Here is a 23,725-nt window from a genome sequence, read left to right on the forward strand (position 1 = left end):
AGAGTACCCCGGTTAGGCCTACGCCACATTTCCAAACCGGGGCCCGACCGGGGGAGCGAAAAGTACGATATAAAAGACACCAAACTACAGAAGACGTAGCGAGAATAGTCGTGGGCATTATTTGTGTATACATTCCTATTGTTCGCTTCCACAAACAGCCCGGCCGGGCCCCGGGTTGGAAATGTGACGTTAGCCTTAGCCTTACACATCCTCGCACATGTATGGTCTACCTCAAAAGGTATGAGGTCAGGGGAGAAGGTCATGACTCACAAACCTACGGTAGCCTACTTTGCTGCTTGTTTTTTCACAGACTATTTCTTGCCATTTGTCGTTCATACGGGAAGTTTGATCGACGCTTTATTCGCTAGTGACCTCACCAAAGCAATTTTCAGCGATATCTACAGTAGGTACGGGAACTGCGTTTGGCTTCACCTGTGCGTGGATCCGAGGTTGAACTTGATCGGCGAATGACATCGTTATGAACATTTTTTTTTCTCGCTGAATAGAAATTACTTAAATGGACACTATATTTAACGCACTGCCATTCACATGATTACACTGTTGTCGTCTTTAGTACTCGGCAGCTAAGGACATAATGGTGTACAGTATTTTCTTTCTTCTCATAAGATACAAAACATCGAAGTGAATGTTGGTAAGAAGATACACTGAAGAGGCACTGGGTTTGGTAACATGGAAAGACAATCATACATGTAAGAAACAAAAAACAACATTAGACTGATCAATTTGAAATAAGTCTAGTTTATTCTAATTATTCGTGTCTCATTTCTCTGTTCACAAACCTCTTTCTCTTTTCAAGTACGGGAGTTACAGAAACCTCCATAATATATGGTACAAATGTCTAATATTGATGTAACATTGATATATGTTAATTTTTTTATAAATGGAATTGCTAAACTCACAAATGCCAGGTGGCACCATAAGCAGACACTACTGATCAGTCACTTAATGTATGTTTAAATCAGACCTGATATATTTTACTCATGTTGGATTTTATTTTCAAATCGATCTAGGACTTACGTTTTGTTTACATGAATGAATGAATGAATGAATGAATGGTTTATTGACAAACGTTATACCTCGCAGCCAGAGGCTGAATTACGTTTACGGTACAGGCGTGGCACAATAACATGTCTTAACTTATCATACACTTTAAAACTTTAAGACAACTTTTGTCTTAATTGGAACATGATTAAAATCGACTATTCACACTATGGCAAAATAACATGTGTCAACTTATCATACACTTTAAAACTTTAAGACAATTGGTCTTACTTGGAACATGATTAAAATCGGCTATTCAAACCGTCATTATCAGTTGTTAAGGAGGCGGACTAAATATGGCATTGGGGAATTTCGGTATCGGTTCGTACATCGGAACCTAAATACATTCTCCATAATAATACAGCTTGAATCGTCTCCTTATGATCATCATCACTATCCTCTGCACATAATGGATACCATAGGGTTCGTTGCATATTCATCATTACATATCAGCGAGGAACGGCACAAAGTTGGAAAGGTGCAGGCCCCATGCTCAGTGACTTGAAGGTCCCTTCAGTGGAAGGTGTAGGGGCGCCCTCTGGCAGCTTCAGTGCGAAGTGCTGCAGGATGGTGGAGAACAGCAGGAAGAGTTCCATCTTCGCCAGCTGCTCACCTAGACAGTTCCTACGGCCTGAAATACGAACAAAATGGGGTTTGCTTTGTTTGTCAATTTCATTAATGACATATAAACCGCAAGTAGTTAAGTCGACCTGTCCAAAATCCATCAGAAATCACTCAGAAATATACAATATAATCTTTTGCATTTGATATTCTGTAAAGGTATTTTGGTTAGCAGGATGACTGTGTAACACTATAAACCACACAATTCATCATTTGTTTAAGAGATTGATAAAAAGTTAAGATCATGGGCGACTCGAAGAAAAATATGCGCATATGTAGTTACAAAGACGAGAGAAATATGACTGCAAAGTACCTGTAGAGAAGGGTAGGAATGACGGTGGGTTGTTCACCACCTTGCCGTCTCCGTCTAGGAACCTGCTGGGGTCGAACACTTCCGGGTCGGGCCAGGCTGCAGGGTCCATGTGGACGGACCTCAGGTTCGGAATCAACTAATACAGTTTTTAAAAAAATGGTTTTGGTAAACAATGCTGATGTCTGGATCAATAGCAATAATCTCTAGCTCTACGTTTTGTTTGAGGTGTTTACTAATAGAAACTATTTTTGTCGATTTCTAGGTAGAACCAAGCTGGAAAAGGTGTGGAATGCGCTGGAGAAACAAAGAAATCACCAAGTCATCTGTCATATACAGTATCAATATGTTACTTACATACTACGATATTCTTAAACTTGGTGGCATGGACATATCACCGATGTCATCGTTTAGATTAACATGCATTCTCATAATTCCAGCAGGTGTCATTATACCGCCACCTGAAAAAAACGTTGTAATAGGGGCCCTCTTAAGATTATATTTAACACCCAAATATCTGAATTGTGTTATATTTAAACAAGATATTTAACATTCTGTGCTCAAGACAATCTTGGGAAGACCGATCTATACTGACGTTTTTTTAAGGTGGCAGTATTATGGCACCTGGTGGAATTATGATAGTCGATGTTACAGCTTGTCACGAATGATGCAATACAACTGTCGAGAATTTTAGAATATTTTTTTTGTAACTGAGTAACAAAGGTTACAAATGTTCCCTCCGCAATGTCGAAACCACGGAGAGAAGTTAACTTGGCAGCTTTACGACCGAACATCAGCGGTACAACGTGTCGGATCCGCTGGGCCTCCATGATGGTCGCTGTGGTAAAGGGAAGCTGGTCTCTGTGTGCCAGACTCGGCTTGGTGGCGCCAAGCACACTGTCAAGCTCAGCCTGGACCTGTATGTTAGGGCAATACGACCAAATATCTACTAAATAAAATGTTTAATTGCTGACATTAGAGCATTAAAACCTTTTCGATTTTTCAGACTTAGTGAGGATTAATACGGAAACTAGGCAGTGTATACATATATATGCAAGCAATAAGATCTTAAATATCTTCAGTAATGGTAATCGTGACATTCATTGAGTGATAATGAAATAATCACAACGATTTGTAAATCTTTTTTAAACCCCTGACAATATAAAAGAATCGTGATGAAGATAAAAGTATAAGGGGCACCAAGGTGAATTTCATCTTCACGGAACTATGGTTATGTTGCCTTTTCCAACCAAGCAGCGTTCGCTGCATTCCTTGAATTTCCTTCCTTAAAAAATACGTACAAATTGTAACAATCATTCAATAATTAATGCCAATGTAGCACTGTCGAACCTTCTGCTGTACGTCCGGGTAGAGGATCATGTAGAGCAGGGCCCACGTCAGTGTGGCAGCCGTGGTGTCCGTCCCTGCTATGAAGAGGTCCAGAATAATGTACACCATGTTATCTTCATTCAGCCAGGTGCCGCTCCCATCCTGCCGGGCCAGTTGGAGCAGGCAGTAGTCTATGAAGTCTCGTGGATTCTCCGGGTCCAGATTCAGACGGTGCCGATCTATTTCTTCCCGGATGAACTGATGTAGCTTCTTGGCATGGAAGCGCAGTCCCTTGAATGGATCTTGAACTGCGTTTGCAGAATATATGATGTAGCGACTGATGCCCTTTATCTTAAATTTTGTACTAAGTTGTCTCAGCTCAATATATCAGCATATTTCTCACTAGGACGTCAAGTCTTAAGACCAAATGTCTTGTTTTGTTAGCGTTTGGATGCAACCAGAAGTCGCGTTTTTTGATTGGGAAAAAATGTAATTTTGTTGCTAACTTTGAAATATAAAATCGGAGAAACCAAGACGATTCTGTCGTTTCTTTTTTTGTCAAACGTAGACCTCTGTATTGTCTACCATGTGCATGCTGGCAAAAGTTTACGTGTTTTGTGTGTTACATTTTGATACATACACCTCCTCAAAGTAAGGTAAAAATCCATGCAGCCTTAAAACAAGTTTCTCCTTTTATTTGTGGTAGATGCACTATGTAAGTTGTAGGATCATTTGCAGCCACCTCTTTCCCCTATTGTTTTACAAAAGTGTCGGTATAATTCTACAGTATAACCAATTGAGTATACTTACCTTTGGGAATGTAAGTGACGAATGGGTAGATCCATTTGACCATCTCAGCTCCAAGGTTCTTCATCGTCGTCTGTAGATGTTGGAATCTGGTATCCCCGTAGTCAAACCGTTTCCCGAAGACCAGGGCGCAGATGATGTTCCCCGCGGCAGTTGTCAGGTCGGCCGAGACGTCAAACGGCTGCTCGCCGTATCCGGAGATCTTTTGGAGAGAAAGAACTAGTTATTCACTAAACTTGACTGTCTGCTGTCAAAACTAACAATGGGAGAAACATGAATCTGCTGGTAGCGTAGATTTTTCTACTAAAGAGCGAATCATATATATAATGTATATGATATATAATCTATATTCTTTCGTGATAAAGTAAACTCCCATACCTTGACACAAATATAACATGCCTCCTCTTGAATCCGATCTTGAATGCTCCCTCGGCCCATCTTCACGCCGAGTCGTCTGAAGACACTGGTGGCAAACCGCCGTCGTTCCTTGAAGACTTCTCCGTAAGGAGCCAGTAAGATGTCTGCTCAAACGAAAACAAGACGTCATTTGTTTACTTACCTTTGAGTTTTGGATGGACGGTAGCTTCTTTGTTTACCTTGTTAGCAGAATGAAACCAATGCATCTTCTGTTATCGATTAACAAATCTAAGAAGGCCTTGAAGTAAGACTGTCTTGCTAGTGGCAGAATCTGTCAAATAGCTAATGCTCTCTGACCTACTAACGTGTTGTAGTAAACATGACGGGGGAGGAACACTCTAGATCTGAGATATTAAATCAAATAACACCTACCCTGACCACCTTCTGTAGCTGCCAGGACGTTGTCATCATTCCTTGTAGAAAACTCCTCCTTTTCCATCATTTCCTTCAGAGCCTCGTATCCACTCACAACACACAATTCACCACGGAAGAATCTGACATGGTAAACGTCACCGATCTCTCTGGCCCACTTGTCAAGCTGGAGACGAGAGTCTGTCCTGAACAGAGTTGGGAGGTGGTGCAGCAGGGGCCAGCCTCCCGGGACCAGTGGAGGCAGGGTCCCGGGCCTCTTAGTCTTCACAAGAACCCTCACAGCTATGACGAAGGTGACAACAAAGACCAGCACGGTACACGCGTCCAGAAAGGTGAACGGGAAATGTTCTAGTAGCGTGAGGACATGCGCCATCTTGGAAGTCTAGTAGCCTCTATCAGTCTCTACGGGCTGCTTGAACATAGTAGAAATTATTAGCGAAATAGGTTTAATGATTTTCCATATAGGAGTCTCCGACGACAGAGTTACCATGCGCAATATGAGGTTAACTGAGTCCACTCACCAAGTATCATTATTTTGGCCGATTTCTACAACGTTTGGTAACTCGACGGGAAGGTCTGGTAGAGACTAATGGTTTAGTAACACAGTGTAAGCCGCGTGGGAAACATGCTTTTTGTCAGGAAACCAAATATCATCAGGGCTGATCAGGCAGATTTCGGCCGGACTACTTTAGTACTGTTTGGCCTGGGTGCTGGGTGTTGGGTGCTGGGATGGGAATGTTGTATCAATGGCTCACCCTGAACAGTTGGCGGCACCTTTGGAAAACTTGCAGCTTCGTATTGTAAATTTGGAGTACTATCCTGATGTGATTATTTCTGCTTGGCAATAGTTCATACAAAAACTTGACTGTAGAAAAACACAGTACTTTAACAATCCGATAGAGTACGATATCAACTTGATAATGATCTCGTAAACAGATTTATTTTAGATCTGTTTGTAGACAATTTTCAGTAATTAGTATTATTTTAGGTATCAATCACCAAGTTAATTGCTGATAACTGATCACTCGATCATATGAACAATGAAGGATCGCTGGGGTCAAAGACACTTCGATTCTAAAAGTTACCACCGAGCGATCTAGCAGAATTTTGGTCGCTGCTAGCGAGGGCCTCATCAGGGCGAAGGTAAGGCGCTTCCCTATTTAAAAGAAAGTAGAAAGATTGTGCCTTTGGATATATTGTTATTTTGGAGCTGGATGTTACAGGTAAAGTTTTTTTCTTTCTATCACATCACTTACATGCTTTGATTCATTCAGTCCACACAACAGCATATTTGGCAATATCACACGTACCTCAAAATTGTGGTAACTGTGGTCAGCTGCTTTCAAAATCCACAGGGGGTCGTTTACGAGATACTGTAAAATAAAGTAGAAATGTTTGCGGGAACTTACGGGAGTGTTCGCAGTGGGTTTTGAATTTGTTATTGAGGCAATGGGGTACACGTGCAGGAGACAGTTTTTGCAACAAGTTCATAATGAAAAAGTCAACCCCAAAACCACGAACATAAAACCACTGCAAATATTTCTATTTACAGTTATGTAGACGATAGACTATGTCACTCTGGAGGTATTGTCGTTTGCTGCGTGTAACGTTCTAGCTTTACCGTTTCATTAACTTTCAATATATGTACTATAAAGGTCTTTATTCATTCATTCAATATGAGGGCAGCTTTAATTGGTGAACGATGAGTTCTATTTCCAGTCGCAGAAATACATCGACAGACACACATAAGTCATCTAGTTTTATTCAAAATTCGTATTCATGTCAACTTAATCACAGACATGCTTACACACAAAAAAGCTTTCTTCATTTCAATTATTGGTGTTGACATGCCTCAAAGATATACGTAATTCCATTGCACCTGCATTATATATGATATTTTTTGCCACTACTTACATACGTTATGCAATGAATGCATTTTGATTGCATATAATATAAAGAATAACTATACAATACAGATTCTATATGTGGAAAAAGACTTCCGTAGAACATCAAGCACAACTAACATATTTTGCAATATTTTCTACTGCCCCATTTCTGTAACCGTGTTGGAATATGTTTTAAAATACCACTACTTGTACTTGGCCGATTGTAGGACTAATCCTTTCCTCAGAACTTCCGTACAATTTCCATAATGACAAGAATAAAATAGTTTTCTTGTCTATTATCTACTGATTATTGATGACAAGAGGCCAGGGATCACTCCTACATATCAACGGGAAACGGCACAAAGTTGGAAAAGTGCAGGCCCCATGCTCAGTGACTTGAAGGTCCCTTCAGTGGAAGGTGTAGTAGGAGCGCCCTCTGACAGCTTCAGTACGAAGTGCTGCAGGATGGTGGAGAACAGGAGGAAGAGTTCCATCTTCGCCAGCTGCTCGCCTAGACAGTTCCTACGGCCTGAAATACAAACAAAATGAGGTTCGTTTGTAACATTTTATTAATTTCATCAATGAAATATAAATTGTAAGAAGTCTAGTCGACCTGTTGATAAAACGTTAGCACCAGGAATATAGCAATATAATGTTGTGCATCTTAATAACTTTGAAATTCTGTAAAGTTATTTCAGTTTGCATTTTCGATAATGTCTGTATAACACAATAAACAACACAATTAATCATCTGTTTAAGAGATTGATCAAAAGTTAAGATCCCGCCACTTTTGATTCACTCCTGAAGTCATCACACAGTAAATCAGACAATCATGAAGTTTTAAGAGATTGACCAACACATCATGGTGAATGTTTTTCTTGAATGAGAGTTCAAACCTTACAACCGGGCAACTTCTCTGTTGTCCTTGTTGACTACCATATTTATTACGGTGCCATCATCCTACAAGTACGTGATGGTACTGCCTAAATTTGATATTGTCTGACTAACATCCGAGTCTATCAAACAAGGCGCCAGACTGTCCGAACAATGTCCAGTATCATATGAATATTTACTGACGCAAACCTGTCACGCGACATGGACTTTAAGGCCCCCTCTCACTAGACTCGCGTCACGCTTGCGTCGCTTCGGGGTTCGTTCATTGTGTCACTGTTGTGATATTTTCGCCGATTTTCTGTTGCGCTCACACTTACTTGCGTCACTGTTGCGTCTCTAGACTAAATGGACAGGTTATCGGAAGTCGCAGCGTTGTCAATGTATGACAAATCACTGTAAAATGATGAAAATGCCTCAAAATGATATATTTATAATGAAATGCTTTCCCTTGTGATGATGCATAATATGTTACTTATGTTATATGATAACCTTGAAAGACTTTTATAGTAAAAGAAGTGACCCAAATGAATGGACACGAACCATATACCAGATTTGACTCCATCGCTTATGTGTTTTGCAACAAGTATGTGTAATGGTGTGTGTTTATAGGTTTATTGAACAATTTCAAATTTCACAAATAAAATCTTGATATTTTCTACGTTTGAATAGGAAATAGACAAAATATAACCTTGATACTGTTGAAGGCATGTTGGCGTCACTGTTGTGTCACTGTCGTGTTACTCTTGGGTCACTGTTGTAAACCTTGTAACTGAATCAAAAACCGCTGTAAAATGATATCCAAAATGTATCCAAAATAGCTTTTCAATAATAAAAGGATGTTTACTTTTGATACTTGGTGCAAAATAGACAAAATATAACATTGATACTGTTGAAGACATGTTGGCGTCACTATTGTGTCACTGTTGTGTTACTCTTGGGTCACTGTTGTGTCACTCTTGGGTCACTGTTGGGGCATCTTGCCACTTGCGTTATTTGTTAACTTTCAAAAAACGTCGCGCATGCTTGTGTCACCTCTAGGTTCGCTTGTGTCACCTCTAGGTTCGCTCGCGTCACCTCTAGGTTCCGTGGGGTCACGTCTGCGTTGTCGAACCCCGAAGCGACGCAAGCGTGACGCGAGTCTAGTGAGAGGGGGCCTTTACTCCAAGAGAATCATTCAAAACTTACCTTGATCCCCTCCGGTAGAAGCTGAGTTTAAGTTATCAGACCGTGTAGAAAACTCCTCTCTCTCCATCATTTCCTTCAGAGCCGTGTACCCACTCACAACATACAATTCACCAAAAAAGAAGTTGACATGGCTGATTTTTGTTGCTTCAGGTTTACTTGTGCCGTCTGGCACCTAGCTAGAGAATATATACTTGTACTCTAACCATCAGTTCGTTAGTTGGCTAGATGCCAAGTTAATACCTTGAGAAAACATTCTTTGTCAAGCACCCCGCTTATCAAAGAACTGGTTTTCTGAATCTTTTGGTGACGATAAGAAAACATGTGTATTTTGTTCATTTACTCAATGACGTAACAGGACCCTACGATCACTTCAAGGTGTGAACCAGAGAGCACTCCAGTGTTAAGGGTTACATTGTTACTGTAACAGTATCTTTTCTTCCAAAGTCAGACATATGACCTAAGGGTGAGGACTGTGTTTAAATGGTCAAAGGTAACTATATCCATCTGTTTGCCTGGCCACAGTTGGACACTCAAACCCCTTTCCACTAGACGGAGACCTTAAATCGGCCCAAACTGCATGATCTGCAAAACTGTGAACTTTGATTTCAGAATTGCAATATGACGCAATATGTTAAGGTGTGTTTTGATAGACGACAAAGCACATAATACGTGTTGTATTCAGCTGTCAACATGTCAGACGAAATTCCATCCCGCCGCGCTGAAAAAGTCTGTCCTTAGCAACGGCGCTGCCAAGAATAGCGGAGTGATACACTCTGCGAAGAAATTCGGTCCAAAATTCGTTCGATCCACTTTTCGGCTGTGAAAAAAATATCCTTCTTTATCTATGAAACTCGTTGGACAGTTACTCAGAGGTTTGCAGCCTCTAGTGAAAGATGGGTGTCAATCCCATATTTAATATCGTCTGGACAGCGATCCCGTATAAAGTTTCGGTCCCACGTACAATAGAGTACAGGTACCGGTGTAGGACTGCTGCGTCATTGACTCCGAACCTGTCACAGAACATGGCGCCGCAACCGCGACTTCTGGTCGCGACCTGTCTGCTTATGTTTATCTGTGGCACGGGGGTTGCTGCCAGCTATAACGTTACAGACATCGGCGGCACACTCACGGCTGACCTGACTCTGAATCTGTCGGGTAGCCCTTATAATGTCGTACGGGACCTTGTTGTACCAGCTAACACCATTCTCACCGTCGAACCGGGCGTCCGCCTGTGGTTCAACGCGACTGGAATTACAGTGAGGGGGACGCTGATCGCTAATGGCACCGAGAACGACACGATTGTCTTTCGTGGCCATCCCGACGTGACGGCCGACTTCAACCAGACCAGGGCTCGGTCATATCCCAACGTCAGGCTGAATCCGTTGCGGAATCGACAAATGCAAAATGAAGGTAGACTGGAGATCTTTCACAACGGACAGTGGGGTACGGTCTGCCGGTGGTCCGAGTCGGGGACGTGGTCGGACAGAGAGTCTACCGTGGCCTGCAGGATGCTCGGCTACCCTGACGGAGGACGCTACACGACCAGTTACAGGTACTACAGCAGGCCCAGCGCGTGGCTGTACAACGTCAGGTGCGCGGGAACGGAGGCGTCACTAGAAGATTGTCAGCACGCAGAGGTGGGCACCCTCAACACGGGATCACCAGCTTACTGTGGTGAGTTTGACTCAATATTGTCTTTGAAATACAAAAGAAATACGGAAAACATTTGTAACCTGCATACTAATGGTCACTTTACTTTTTGGTCAAATCAAACTTTTGTATCATGAATCACTTCCTGATTAAAATCATGGGTGATACAGATTGGACAACTACACATGCAATGCTTTTATTCAGCGTTTGGAATCACAGGATTACTCCAGATTACATATAACACAAATTGACGAGAGAGAACTCGGAGAAATGTTCAAGACGTATTAATGATGTATAAAGTAACTTAACTGAGATGGAATAATCAAGAACACGAAGGTTTATTATTTCTTAACTTATTTTTGAATGTCGACAGAATAACATTTTAGTTTTCATGTTCTTAACCTGTACATTTAGATTATGGAAGACTTATTTTCAATAGATCAAATCGTTTCACTATTCTATAATTTACGATGATAACGTGGCATGATAATGATATTCATTTTAAACAAGTTACACGGCAAATTTCATTTAAAGAAAGCAGCAAGTCAAACGTATGGATAATTTAGCCTCACGCTGAGCGACTGTACAGTGAGCAAAATTGGATTTGTTTACAGCCTGGATTTTATAATTGGAATACTGCGTAAGACGAACAAGTATGTCTTAAAAGACAATACAGTACACCAAACGTAAGAAATTTCGTTCTTTATCTCTGAAATTTGTTGAATAATCTTTAAAATCTTTGGCAGCCCATAAAAGTTGCTGACCTTTGAGTTTTCTGTCGCGCTGAGAGCGCACTGGCGTCACAGGAGACATTCCACTAGAGCGGCTTTTTCTGCCATCGCAGCACTTTCACGGCGATGAGGCAAATTTGCCATCGCCATGAGAGCGCCGTGAGAGCGCCGTCAAGTGGAATGGGGGCCTAAGAATAAATTTGTCACGTAACTAGTTGAATGGGGCCTATCATATACCATTGAGGATTGTTATACCCCCTTACCACTTGGACGTCCCTCTCGCCGCGCTCTCTCTGCGACCTAAAATTTTACAAATCACTCAACAAATTGTATAGAAAAGAAAGGAATCTTTTTGGCGACACCTCAGGGGCGAGCCAAATGGTATATATTAGGTTCAGTCTGCAAAAATTCTAGGAATTGCACAGGCATGTTTCCACAGGCATGCTAGGTATGTTTCCACAGGCATGTATGGAATGTTAGCCTCGATGAATGTGAAGTGGAATTTAGGTCATGTCCTAGAAAGCTGGGATCGGGGGGATGGTTGGGCCAGCTCAGGTCAACTGATATGGATAGCCATATACCATAGGTAGACAGGACATGTTACATATTAAGGTAATCTTGAATGATGGCAAATAGTAATTATATTCAGAGCCAAATGTAATTTTCATGGCATATACTTAAGGTATATCAAGATCACACACTGGTACACACATGTCACACAAACATACAAAATCATATGCAACATGTATGAAATGTAATCACAGACACAGGCAGTACTAAAAAGCCTTTGCTTGTGGGATCAGGGGGATGGTTGGGTCAGCTCAGGTCAACTGATAGGGAATGCCATAAATTCTAGGAATTGTACATGCCTGTACGGAACGTTCGCCTGGCATGTTCACAGGTATGTGTGGAATGTTAGCCTGGATGAATGTGAAATTGAATTTGAGTCATGACCTAGAAAGGTGGGATCAGGTCAGTTGCTTGGGTCAGCTCAGGTCAGCTGATAGGGAAAGACATATACCATAGGCACACAGGAGATATTAAGGTGAGGCAAATGGCAAAGGGCAAGTGGTAATTATATTCTGAGCCAAATGTAATTTTTCATGACATATACTAAATGTATATCAAGGTTACAGACTGGTACACACAGTCACATAAAACAAACAAAAATCACAGCAGTGATTTTAGGTTATTTCCTCTTGTATCAATGCCCAACACAGTAGTGACTATTTCTGACTGAAGGACATGATGTCAAACCTCATACAGATGGACAAGGTATTGATAACATTGTCCTCATTGGTATGTTATAAAGAATATGCTTGTTCAAGCCATACACCATAGGCAGACAGGGAATACTTCACATAGAGGTCATAATCTTGAACGATGGCAAATGGTAATCATATTTCGAGCCAAATGTAATTTTTCAAGCCCTATCATATCATATCTTAGGTAGAAAAGATAGGACAGACTTAATATCAAGGTCACACACTAGTACACACACACACACACAAACACACGCACACACACACACACACACACACACACACACACACACACACACACACAAACACACAGTGCTGAATATACTTTATTCTTTGTTACATACAAAATTGCAAATCTGTACTTTGTGCACAGTCATCTCACCAGCTGGGACCAATCACCTTACCCTAGACTAGAATTCCAGCGACACTAGCTTCCTGGTACATGGTTGGAATGCCATTCCAATGCCATTCCAACATTTCCCCTCACTGGAATTTCACCAATCTGTCCCAGGTTTCTAGGCCAAATACCTTTTACCCCGAAGGGAGTCCCTATGACCCACTTTCGTCCAGCGGCTGGAATTCCAGAAGTCCTGCCAACATTGGCTGCCTGACTGGAAATCCAAACATTCCCACTGAATAGCATTCCTGTTGACACGTGCCTGTACAATTCCCAGAAGTTTTGCAGACAACTAACAATATACAATTTGGCTCGCCTCATGGCAGCTAGTGGATGCTATACTGTATCGGTGACGGAGGGAGATTCTTGCATCGACTATTATTGCTGTGGGTGGCAAATTATCCAAAGGACTGGGATATTGCTGAGTAGGACAGTCAGTGCGGATCAGGTGCAAGAAAGTTATTCAAGGAAATCTTCAAGAACTGAAGTGTTGCAAACAGTTGGTTCTTTCTTATTTTTTTTTCTTCTCCACTATACTCCTCACAATAACCCTGTTGTGTGTATATTATAGTAGTAGGGGAAGTGCATTACTCTTCATTGTTGATACATATGCAGATAGCTGATAGCAGTGCATTCCATTCCTGAGGGCTGGTTAGTTAACAGATCTTAAAATGTACCAGGAATAGTAAATTTCTCCTGGCTGAAGGTTTCAGTTACAGGTGGGCTAGTTAATTGTGCCAGGGATAGTGCGATACATGACAGGGAAGTTTCAGTCGATTGCCGGTTTCAGTTATGTTGATGTTCACCTCAATCTTCGCCATGGCAACGTCCTTAGTATTGCCAGTCTCATTACACTTTGTGCATTTTGTTGTCTTCTCGGTCACACCTTAACAAGCTCTATGATATACCCGGTATGAAAGTGAAGGTTACACATATCCTATGTAGGTCGCAGTCAGAGCGAAGCGCGATCGCCGTCTATTTCAAAGGGGCTTTAGCCCTCCTGAAGTTCACCGCGCTCCCTTGGTGCTCTCATGGCGCTCTCTTGGCGCTCTCTTGGCGCTCATCGTTGCATCGCCATCCTCGGCGCTCTCACGGCGATTGTATGACAGGGTTCCATGCCATCGCCGAGTTGATGGCGCTCTCGCTGCGATGGCACTCCCACCGCGCTCCTACGGCGCTTTCGCCGTGCTCTAACCGCGCTCCTATGGTGACCTTGGTGATCCCACCGCGCTCTCACCGCGATGGTCAAATTTGCCATCGCAGCGAGAGCGTCGCAAAAGCGACGTTAAGTAGAATGGGGTATAAGAATGAAATCACTTAGTGCGGTATTCAACTAATCCGTGTAACGTTACGATTTCTTTTGTACACAGCGCCGGGCAACGGACAGCCAGGTAGCGGTCGGTAACATGATCCCGGTGAAAAGTTCATCAACCATGTCCCGGCTCGTAATACTATAATAACAACAGCTCCATTTGTAGAGACGTGGTGAGATATGGGTGGGCCGGGATGGATGAACAATGCCATTTCGTAACAAACGAAATCATTCAAGATTTGAAGACATTAATTTGTATACAATGTAACATGATTTGAAGATATTTCAGTTAATAAGTTGTATTCAGTGAGACATGCGATGGTTTTGGCATAGGACCTTGTAGTGCTGATCAGTATACGTATCTTGAAAAAGTGTTAATTGAGGGCTATATTGGCACAGAATTAACAAAGTGAACATTATTGCACAACAATCGTACACCGTGTATTTTAACGACGATCAAACAGTAAAAATAGAAGTGTAAAATGAAACCATCTTAAATGTTAATACAATTATATCTGGAGCCCTCATACCTCCATGTAATATTCAGAGCCTTTGTAGATGTATTGTTTCATCTGGTCTAATTGATTATGCAAATAAGGCTGTAATGATACTGATTATTTGTTTTATTTATGATGGTCGTCTTAACAAAAAATACAAATACTGTATTTGTTTATATTCCATCGTAATTTATGCAAATTTCTTGCATATTTACATGATCAAATGCATCCTGGCGTACATGCATATGTCAAAAGTAGGTAATTTCCAGCATTTACCACTATGGAATCATGACACATTGACATCAATTATGCGAGTTAGACTCTCACTTGCATAATTAATAGCTATTAAATTTAACACGATCCAAATCTAAATTCAATCTAAAAGGGAAAATCCAATTTATTCCCTTTTTTCGTATTGAATTTTTAAAAGGTCCAAAAGTATTCAAAGTTAAGCTGTTTAGTATATCATATTAGGCCAAAAGCCTCACATCCCAGCGCGGCCAAAAGCCTTCCGTCCCAGCGCGGCCAAAAGCCTTCCGTCCCAGCGTGGCCAAAAGCCTTCCGTCCCAGCGCGGCCAAAAGCCTCCTGTCCCAGTCACTAATCAACGGCGTTTTCCCCAGCCAATGGAAAGTGGCAAAAGTACGTCCCCTCCCTAAGAATTCAAGAATGCGTTTGACTGGGAAAAACAGCTGGCCAATTAGTCTACTCCCAGTGTTAAGCAAGGTGCTAGAAAGAGTTGTTCACGATCAGATTTTCCACTATGTAAACATTAACAATATTGTGTCAACAGCACAACACGCCTATCGTCCTAACCACTCGACAACAACTGCCTTGGTTAAGATGACAGATGACTGGCTGTCAGCCATGGATAAAGGGGAGCTTGTTGGAGTTGTATATATTGATTTTAGTGCTGCGTTTGATCTTGTTGACCACTGTATTCTCCTTGCTAAACTTAAATCTTATGGTTTTCAACCAGGTGTTTTAGCTTGGTTTGAAAGCTATCTACAGAGCAGAACTCAGGTTGTCTACATCAATGGTCAATTCTCAGAACCTCTGGGACTTGAATGTGGAGTACCACAGGGCAGTTGCTTAGGTCCATTGTTATTTACCCTTTATACTACTGACCTTCCGTTGACTGTATCACAATGTTCGACAGAAATGTATGCTGATGATACTTCACTGTACAAGGCAGCCAAGTCAGTCGGTGCTATTGTGGCAACTTTGCAACCTGATCTTATAGAATTGTCTAACTGGGTTAGTGTCAATCGACTAGTTATGAATGTACTGAAAACAAAATGTATGCTATTTGGCACTGCTCGCAAGCTTGCTCTGTTACCCGATAAATCTTTGAACCTTGTAATCGGCTCTGAGAAAGTTGAACAAGTAATCGAGGCAGTCCTATTGGGCTTACATATGGACCCGTCACTAACTTGGAATCTTCATACCAAATATCTTGTAACAAAACTCTCAGGAAACTTAGCCTATGTTAGAAGATATGCTTGTTATATACCTGATGATGTGTGTAAACTGGTACTTCAAGCCCTGGTGCTATCAGTAGTACAATATTGTTCACCATTGCTAGCCAGCATGTCAGATTCGAATATGAGAAAACTGCAGATAGTACAAAATAGAGCGTGTAGACTGTTATTAAAATGTACATCGGACACATCTGTTAGGCGGATGCATCTTGAGCTTGGTTGGCCTACAGTGAGAAAGAGATTCTCTTTAAGTACTCTGATCATGTTCTTTAAAGTCCTCACTAGCCACGAACCACAAAATGTGTATAATTCCTTCATACCAGTTAATTCATCCCACATGTATAATACTAGATTTTCTGTATCCAACAACTTCAGACTACCCAAACCTAAAACAAACAGTGGAAAACGTACCTTCCTGTACCGAGCAATTATGCTCTGGAACTCATTGCCATCTAACATTAAGTCACTGTATACACTGTCCAGTTTTAAGCAAGCTATCTCAAACATTGTCAACTAGACCTCTGACCCCTAGACACTGTGCTCTATTGTAAATACTCTGTGATTGTTGTATTTTAAAAAATGTATGTATTCATGTTGATTGTAATGTTGATTCATGTTGATTGAACCTTGGAAGATTAGCCCGTAAGGGCTAAAAGGTTTCTTAATAAACAACAATAAACAACAATCCCAGCGCGACTAAAAGCATCCCGTCCCAGCGCGACTAAAAGCATCCCGTCCCAGCGCGACTAAAAGCATCCCGTCCCAGCGCGACTAAAAGCATCCCGTCTCAGCGCGACTAAAAGCACCCCGTCCCAGCGCGGCCAAAAGTCTCCCGTCTCAGCGCAACTAAAAGCCTCCCATCCCAGCGCGAAAAAAAGCCTTCCGTCCCAGCGCGTCTAAAAGCATCCCGTCCCAGCGCGACTAAAAGCCTCCCGTCCCAGCGCGGATAAAAGTCTCCCGTCTCAGCGCGACTAAAAGCACCCCGTCCCAGCGCGGCCAAAAGTCTCCCGTCTCAGCGCAACTAAAAGCCTCCCATCCCAGCGCGAAAAAAAGCCTCCCGTCCCAGCGCGGATAAAAGCATCGCGTCCCAGCGCGACTAAAGCATCCCGTCCCAGCGCGTCTAAAGCGTCCCGTCCCAGCGCGTCTAAAAGCCACCCGTCCCAGCGAGTCTAAAAGCATCCCGTCCCAGCGCGTCTAAAAGCCACCCGTCTCAGCGAGTCTAAAAGCCTCCCATCCCAGCGCGACTAAAAGCATCCCGTCCCAGCGCGACTAAAAGCCTCCCGTCCCAGCGCGACTAAAAGCCTTCCGTCCCAGCGCAGCCAAAAGCCTCCCGTCCCAGCGCGGCCAAAAGCCTTCCGTCCCAGCGCGGCCCAAAGCATCCCGTCCCAGCGCGGCTAAAAGCATCCCGTCCCAGCGCGACTAAAAGCATCCCGTCCCAGCGCGTCTAAAAGCATCCCGTCCCAGCGCGACTAAAAGCCTCCCGTCCCAGCGCGGATAAAAGCCTCCCGTCCCAGCGCAACTAAAAGCCTCCCATCCCAGCGCGACTAAAAGCATCCCGTCCCAGCGCGACTAAAAGCCTTCCGTCCCAGCGCGTCTAAAAGCATCCCGTCCAAGCGCGGCTAAAAGCCTCCCGTCCCAGCGCGGCTAAAATCCTCCCGTCCCAGCGCGGCTAAAAGCCTCCCGTCCCAGCGCAACTAAAAGCCTCCCATCCCAGCGCGACTAAAAGCATCCCGTCCCAGCGCGACTAAAAGCTATCTCAAACATTGTCAACTAGACCTCTGACCCCTAGACACTGTGCTCTATTGTAAATACTCTGTGATTGTTGTATTTTAAAAAATGTATGTATTCATGTTGATTGTAATGTTGATTCATGTTGATTGAACCTTGGAAGATTAGCCCGTAAGGGCTAAAAGGTTTCTTAATAAACAACAATAAACAACAATCCCAGCGCGGCTAAAATCCTCCCGTCCCAGCGCGGCTAAAAGCCTCCCGTCCCAGCGCAACTAAAAGCCTCCCATCCCAGCGCGACTAAAAGCATCCCGTCCCAGCGCGACTAAAAGCCTTCCGTCCCAGCGCGTCTAAAAGCATCCCGTCCAAGCGCGTCTAAAAGCCTCCCGTCCCAGCGCGGCTAAAATCCTCCCGTCCCAGCGCGGCTAAAAGCCGCCCATCCCAGCGCGGCTCAAAGCCTCTCGTCCCAGCGAATATGAGTTACATGGTGCAATAACTCGTTTTATCATCTCCCCAAAATTAGCAGTACGATAATTTTTAGTTTTGTATTCAACTGGTATTCTACAATCAATGTTAGTACACATAGAAAGTGTCACACTCCACCGAATACTAGTATGTCAATGTTGTTCTTGGACACTGGACATGCGTATAGGGTATATGTAGAAAGTTATATATTCCTGGAAGCAGATTAAGAAATCCAAATAGAACATACAAGTATAATTTTAGAAGACCTCTCGGATAACCGGAAAAATATGTCAGTCTTCCTAGTTATCTTATAGCTTACCACACATTTTTGCGTCACATGAAAAGAGGCATACGAATATCGTTATTACCACATACTATAGACTTTTTTTTTCAATCTAGACTGTATAATGGCAACACTAAGTAAACGCCAGCAGTAATCACTCTAGGTGAGGTATCATGATCATATACTGTTACAAACGTTAAAAGAGCAGACTTTTTTGTCTTGGAACAGCCAAGGTGAATAAAACGACTGTATCATCTCGCACATACTAGGGGCGACATGCCAAGTTACCCCACCACACATGAATACAGCAAAGATATCTTGTTCTAGGTGTGAAGAGGCCACACTCCAGTTTATTTCTGGTTTCAATTAGAGGCTGCACACCTCAAATGTAGCGACTAGGGGTGGGTACCGGTACACCGCACCGGTACAAAACCGGTTTTTCTTATTGGACCGGTCCGGAAAAACCGGACCTGAAAAAATCACGTGGACCGGATGTTGGACCTATTGGAAAATGGACATATCATATGATTAGGAGTTCACACATTTCGGGTCTTACCTGTCGGGGAAATAACAAGAGCGAAGTAGAGTTACGTCTATAGTCATTTCCACCAAGTTTACAGTCAACAGTACAGCTACGTTTAAATGAACATTTATAATTTATCAGACGTAAATCATGCAGAGGGTCTCATTTACATAATTTATAAGAAAATGCTACAATAGCTTTCTTTGTTGAGACTTTCATACTCAGAGAAGATGTTTATGCAAATGAGGGCCTCATTTGTATAATCGTTGAGAAAAAGTTACAATAGGTCACTCGTAACAAGAGATCGCTGTTTTGTTGACAGCACTAGCAATACCCTACAATCATCACGTAAAACAATCTTTAAACATACAGTAGTCAGGCGAATGGATAGAACACGAATACTAAAACACATCTGCAACAACAAACATTCTACTTGCAAACAATAAAACCGTCGCCATGGCAATCGTTCGTTGATTGCCACACTTTTTTGATTTTGTTCCATTTGATTGGTGGCAGAATTCCACATGGGTATGAGCTCCGTGGGCTTGGTGACGCAAACGCTTTTCCGGTGCCACTAGTACTGCAGTCTGTTTTGCTGAAATGGACTGATCGATATATTCAGCAAGCCGTTCTTCTGAGGACGGATAAATGCGTCAACGATTATGGTCTATCAGTGTGGCATATGTCGTCATGATGGCACTAATGCATCTAATGTGTGTAGATTGAATGGCAGACTGTTCAAAAGTGAAAGTGAATCAGACTCGAATGAATCAAATGAGCACTGATCTTTGATCTTGTCTCCAGGCACGAATGACGACGTCGGGCTAGTCTGCGACGGCACACGGGACACGGACACAGGTGGAGGGGACCTGTGGAAAGGTGTCCAGTTTGATGACGCCGCCTACACAACCTTCACAGAGGGTCGCGTCAGATCGTCCCGGTCACTATCTGCCCTAAACCACGTCACCATAGACGGAGCCGGGGCGGCCTCCTGGCCTGCGTGGGACAACAGCACGGCCATAGCCATACGCGGAACGCCTCCGACCATGACTAATCTGAACATCGTCAACTCATTCACGTCCGGTATCAAACTGCTGGACATGAAGTCCGACCTTCGCATGTCGAACATAAACCTCACCGGTAACGGCGCTATCAGGGTGGAGACGAACCCCCTCTACCATGTCTATCTGCACAAGATGAACATACAAGACAACAAACGGCAAAGTCTGCTGTTCAGGGAGAGGAACCCAAGTGAGACACCACAAGACTTCTGCACCTTGGACACCACTGGAAACCAGATTACATTTCCCATCATCATTCAGGGATATTCCCGTCGATATTCCACCAAAGATTGCATTAAGGTAAAACCGTGTTAACCCCTGTCGATTCGCTTGTAAATACATGTCATCCATGCTGATGAGTAACGACAGGCTGTTCCGTGTGGTGGAAAGTGTAGTGCGCACGAATGTAGGAAAGACTACATAAAAAAGACACCCAGTGCCAAGACGTCAAGTGATACGTATGAAACTATGTTAGTGCAAGAATTTCACAATTCAACAAGGCATACAACGACCGATATAAACATGCAGAATCCGTATCCTTACCCCTTGTCTGAATATCCCATCCCCAGGTCATAACGACAGACCCGGGGCAGGTGATCACAGTACAGTACATCACCATGTCATCTGACCCACGGAGCGGACACTCGCCCATGATGTTTCAAGTTAGAGATGGAGCAGCTGTGGATGCACCTTTCCTGGACGACGGCAGCAGAGTCACAGCGGAACGCAAGTCATACTCCACCGGACAGAGCAGCATCTGGCTCCGGCTCCGGTCTGTGTACTACAGCGAGGATAGGTTCACCATCGTTCTAACCAGTCATGATACTTTAGGTAAGTACGACTTAGAACATGTATCTTTTTATCTATGCTGATCAAAATTACTCCTGTTGCATTTCCTTTACTGTCTATTAATTGAACGTATGTTGTAATTTCTATTGTCCTACCTCCTTCTTCCTTTTTTTTGCACTGTATTCCTTAAATGTAGTGTGTTGATATGCTAATGTCAACAACCAAAAATACATCACATTCATTCTTAATGTCCTTAGTCTCCCGTCCCATTTCCATACATTGCTTGCTTAGAAACGTTGTCTAAATCAGTAGATCTAAGTCACAGCCAAACCTTCCGAAGAAATGAGATTTGTTTGTATGCCTTTAAGTAACATGAGTGGTCATTTTGCTTTTGTACCTACATGCTTGTAATTTCGGTATTTCCTTCGCTTAACACAATCACGTTATATAACGTCAAACACACCAACAGGTCCATCCATCATGATCGAGAATTGCAAGGTCGCCAACGGCATCAGTTTGTCCGGATACAAACGCGCGGTGAAGATCGCAGGTGCCGATGTGTCGTCATCGGCGGGGACAGGTCTGTTTTCAGAAGGCAAGGGAGACCTTAGCGTGACACAGACGACTTTCACGGGAAACTCTGATGGAATTGTTGTAGTTAGAAGGAATGCGTTTGACCAGGCAAACATAGACATTAGGAACGTGACTTTTCACGACACCAGAAATGTAGGTTTGCGTCTGGAGAACCCCACGGGGCTGCGCTTATCTGTTGAAGACAGTCACTTCATACAAAATCAGGGCAAATCCGTTCTTGTTTCCGATTTCGAAACACTTGAGTCTACAATAATCAACACCGCGTTTTCTAATAACTCAGATGCTTGTATCACATTCTCAAAACAAGGTTCGGCAGATCACCCTTTCAATGTTGTCATCAACGGAAATAGCTTCTTTCATAACATCGGTCCGCGTATTGTTCATCTCGACATACCGGAGAACAGCGACACATCAGTGACATCTGTTGTAGAATTTGAGGATAACATTTTGGATGCTAACACAGTTGTGAATCCATTTCAAAGTACGTATGGATGTTCCCGCAAATGTCTCTATGCAGTTCTTGTCATACACGAGGTGGCAACAACACTGAAAGGTAATATCTTCACCAATCCGGCCGCTCGATATCAACTATCGACTACAGGTTCAGCATCACCACAACCTCTAAATGCAACGTACAACTACTGGGGAACTAAGGAGGAGCTGGACATTGTGAGGAGCCTCTTTGCCAGGTCTCAAAGATACACTTTGAGGGAAATATCGTACGCACCTTATTTTCTTTCCTCAGTGAAGGCAAACATAAGTACACCATCTGCCCCAGTATGGCCTGATTTCCACAGAAATGACAGTATCGGCGGTGTGGTACAAGGAGATCTCTACCTGTCCGCTGCAGGAGGCCCGTACTATGTGTCCGGTGACATCATCATCCTCCCAAACAGTTCTCTCTCCATCGAGGCTGGGACAACACTTGATTTCGCGCAGGACATAGGTTTGTTCGTTCAAGGAAGATTGGTTGCAAATGGCAGCGAGCAAGAAAGAGTACAGTTTCTGTTAGCTTGGAAAGACAACGACAGTGCGCCGTCTGGCAGGGAGGACTTCATCAAGCTTGTTGGCGGCAATCACACGAGGGAGGGGTATGTACATGTCTTTGCGAATGGATCTTGGCAGACCGTTTGCCGGGATGATGACTGGGTTTGGACAGATTCTGAGAGAGTTTGTCAACATCTTGGCTACAGGGGAATAGAGTCGGACGTCGTTGACAGGCGACCATTTTCTGAATCCACATGGCAACGCAACTTGACATGCGGCGACCTCTTCGAGGAAGGGGAAACGCGATGCGTGCATCCCATCAACACCACAGAATGTGCATCCGTTTTGTATGTGGTTTGCGAGTATACCCCCTGGTTCGGATTACACTTTACACTAACAGCAGCTCCCAGCATCCTGCGGAACGTCGACGTGTCCGGGAGCAGAACCGGACTGCACGTTGACTTCCACAGCCACAGGATGTCCGACATCCGCGTGCGTGACGTACAGGATGACGGTATCATTATTCGACACCATGATGCTCTGCGGAATCCCTCCGTATGTGACGACTGTAGTCTTGAAAGCATCGGAGGCCACGGCATACAGGTCTATTCCGCGCCTTCGTTAATCAGAAAGACTTCCATTGAGAACGTCGTAGGAAACGGCATAGACATTAGGGGCATCACACCAGAAGACGTCATGAAGGCAACATCACTGATACCACTTTCTGCCAGACACTCTATTTGCTCCGGTAATAAAGCCTTGGATCCAGGCGAACGTCTTTTAGTAGAGCTGACAGGAGTGGGTAGCTGCGTGGAGTTTTTGTCCACAGTGCCAGGCCACATCATTGCGGTACAGGCCATGTTTAAGACTAGCAATACAATGCTGTCGCTGAGCGTTCACGATGGTGGTTCAGCTGAATCAGGACAGGTATGGACCATTGATGACGAGGAGTCAGAAGTAATTGTTTCAAGCGGCCAGACCATTGCCCTTGTGTATGAAGCCTCGGGACCAGAAAACAAGACATATCTTCTGGTAGAGGCATTAAAAGATGACGACAGGCAACATCCAGCTGGTGACAACGCTA

General features: G+C 43.3%; 1 protein-coding gene across 1 annotated transcript; it reads right to left on the reverse strand.

The window, feature by feature from the left end:
* Positions 1 to 714: 714 nt before the first annotated feature.
* LOC118412848 (cytochrome P450 2U1-like) lies at positions 715 to 5,567 on the reverse strand. Its single transcript, XM_035815890.1, has 7 exons — positions 4,919 to 5,567; positions 4,508 to 4,650; positions 4,133 to 4,331; positions 3,344 to 3,630; positions 2,722 to 2,910; positions 1,997 to 2,132; positions 715 to 1,693 (listed from the first exon to the last, which is right to left on the reverse strand). Exons 1-7 carry the CDS (start codon positions 5,289 to 5,291, stop codon positions 1,512 to 1,514), a joined length of 1,509 nt encoding a protein of 502 aa, XP_035671783.1. The 5' UTR covers positions 5,292 to 5,567; the 3' UTR covers positions 715 to 1,511.
* Positions 5,568 to 23,725: the final 18,158 nt, after the last annotated feature.

The sequence above is a fragment of the Branchiostoma floridae genome, chromosome 4 (assembly GCF_000003815.2).
Source record: "Branchiostoma floridae strain S238N-H82 chromosome 4, Bfl_VNyyK, whole genome shotgun sequence".
Classification (NCBI taxonomy): domain Eukaryota; kingdom Metazoa; phylum Chordata; class Leptocardii; order Amphioxiformes; family Branchiostomatidae; genus Branchiostoma; species Branchiostoma floridae.